This window comes from Montipora foliosa, chromosome 7, assembly GCF_036669935.1.
Source record: "Montipora foliosa isolate CH-2021 chromosome 7, ASM3666993v2, whole genome shotgun sequence".
In the NCBI taxonomy this organism is placed as follows: domain Eukaryota; kingdom Metazoa; phylum Cnidaria; class Anthozoa; order Scleractinia; family Acroporidae; genus Montipora; species Montipora foliosa.
This window is the reverse complement of record NC_090875.1, coordinates 7,958,196-7,960,695: the sequence shown is the minus strand read 5'-3', so window position 1 is coordinate 7,960,695 and position 2,500 is coordinate 7,958,196. Positions and strand designations below refer to the sequence as shown.

General features: G+C 38.8%; 1 protein-coding gene across 1 annotated transcript in view; it reads left to right on the top strand.

Annotated features, from left to right (window-relative positions):
- LOC138009831 (uncharacterized) overlaps positions 1 to 1,916 on the top strand; it is a 3,038-nt gene extending 1,122 nt beyond the window's left edge. Inside the window, exon 2 of the mRNA XM_068856826.1 lies at positions 1,252 to 1,916. Coding sequence (XP_068712927.1) covers positions 1,252 to 1,916 — 665 coding nt within the window. The remainder of the gene's footprint in view (positions 1 to 1,251) is intronic.
- Positions 1,917 to 2,500: the final 584 nt, after the last annotated feature.

Below are 2,500 nucleotides of genomic sequence, written 5' to 3'. Positions count from 1 at the left end.
CTGTTCCCATGGCCTGCTCCCGTCTGACCTTGTAGCTCAGTCGGTAGAGCAGTGGTGATCTAACCCGAAGGTCGTGGGTTCAATTCCTACCCTGGTCAGAGTTTTTCTCTGTCCTTGTGAGGCCCATTTCCATCAGTAGGGTAACGCTCACATGGTTCATATGGGGTATAAACTTAGCACTTCACATTACATTCAAATCAGTTAAGTCTGTTCAAATATAAGTGCTCAACGGCCAACGTTTGCAAAAACGTAATCCCTCCTTGTACTTGTACATGTTCACTGCCATCACTTTAAGATCTTCTGTTCCTACGTCTGCTCCCATCTTACCTTGTAGCTCAGTCAGTAGAGCAGCGATGATCTAACCCGAAGGTCGTGGGTTCAATTCCCACCCTGGTCAGAGTTTTTCTCTGTCCTTGTGTGGGCCCATTTCCATCAGTAGAGGTAACGCTCACATGGTTCATATGAGGTATAAACTTAGCACTTCACATTACATTCAAATCAGTTAAGTCCATTCTCTGTAACTGCTGCGCCGAAATTATCGAACTCCTTACTAGTAAGCTGTTTTAAGACTAGACTGAAAAACTACGAAAACTTTTCTTTAATTATTCACGTCTGATGGGTTTTGTTTTCATCTTTTTATACTAAAAATAATTTTAATTGTTCATGTATGATGGATTCTTGTTTTTCTAATAAAATTACAAATTACAAAGCCGCATTGAGCCTTGGAAATGCGCCAAATAAGAAATTAACTCGCGTGGGAGGCTGAGAGGTCTTTTAGCCCAATTACCATATTATGTCAAAGTGGGCACATGTCACTTGAGTTATAGGTAGCGTTCCTTTTAACCAACCTAAAACCGGATTCTGCGATCGAAAATTAGATTTCCCGTTCCATTTATGGCGAAACCAATCTTAGATTGCAATCTAAACAATCTACCTCCGAACGTGGATCGTTCGGATTGGTAACTGAAACTGGTTTAAGATTTCCGTTCCATTTGTCATCGGAGAGCGAGTTTGGTGTGGATTATACGACGTGGTCTGTCAGCTCGGCACACAACAAACAACATGGCGGAGGAAATATGGGACTTTTCAGCCTGTTCAGGTACAAGGTGTTTTAATCATTTTCCTTTACATTGAGCAAAAGGTCTTAAAACCAGAGAAATGTTTAATTTTTGTTTCATTTATAAGTCAAGTTCAGGAAATAGTTGAAAACAACTGGAAGTTCTTTGGGTATAATGTCTATATTTTTTGCAGTTCTCTCAACAATCGACCCTGACCAGCTTATCGTTCAGGTTCAAACTCCAGCCGCCGCATTTGAAACTCTGCTATTGCAAGTTAAATGGTCAAGGAATGAAGTGCTGTTTCTTCTGTCTTTGTACAAAGAAAGGGAGAACTTTTTCAAAGACAAAAAGTCAAAGAAGAAAACTTTGTGGGAGGAAATATCGAAGGAGATGCAAGAGAAAGGATATGGCTACACTGGTGCTCAATGTGAAACGAAGTTTAAGAACTTAAAGCAAAATTTCACAAAAACAGTCGATCACAACAACGTGTCGGGCAACGACAAAAAGACGTGCCCATATTTTGAAGAGCTGAGCGATATCTTTGGCATGACACCTTCCGTAAAGCCAGTGGCAGTTTGCTCCAACAGGGCTGGTCCTGTTGGTGAAGACCTCATCCGTACAAGTTCAAGTTCAGGTTCTTTTGCAGAAGCTGCAGCATCTTCTACTGATGGACGAAGACCATCATTGGACAACGAAGAAACTCCGCGCAGAGAGGTTAAAAGGTCCAGGGCCAAAAGGGCTCTTCAGAGTAAGGAGAGTCTCACTGATTTGTTCAAAGAGTACCAGCGGGAACAAAGGGAAAAAGAAGAGGAAAAGGAGAAACATGTCATGGAAATGCACCAGCAAAAGATGCAATGATTTGACAGGTTGCTGGAGCTATTTGAAAAGGACATTTCGAAATAAGGCATGTTAAGTTACTCTGGTTTATTGTCAATTATTTTAAATACATTTACATATTACATATTCTCGAGGACCATTTAATTTTGTCAGAAATTATTCTTTCTCGAAATATTTCATATTTATTGAGATGTTACAAATGAAATTGACTTGCAGTTCAGACAATTTTGGCATAAATGTATTTATTATTGAGATATTTATTTTCATATATTGAGATATTTTCAACTTGCAAAGGCAAAATAATTTAATTCAATTTTTGTGGAATGTGAAAAGTTTTCTACAGTATTTACAAAATTAAAAGGGCAATTTTTGATTGACAGTTGGCCAGTTTTGTAGCGTGATTTGATAACAACCCCTCCATGTGATACCAAGATGTTCTTGGAAGTGTTGGCATGTTCTGTTTCAAAAAATGAACAATTTTCTACAGAACAAAGAGTTACTTTGACAACAAACAATGACCATGGACAAAACTGCAACACCATTTGTAACTAACATTAGTTCCAAATGTTAAAACAATACCCTCCATTCAATGGAGGCTATTGCTT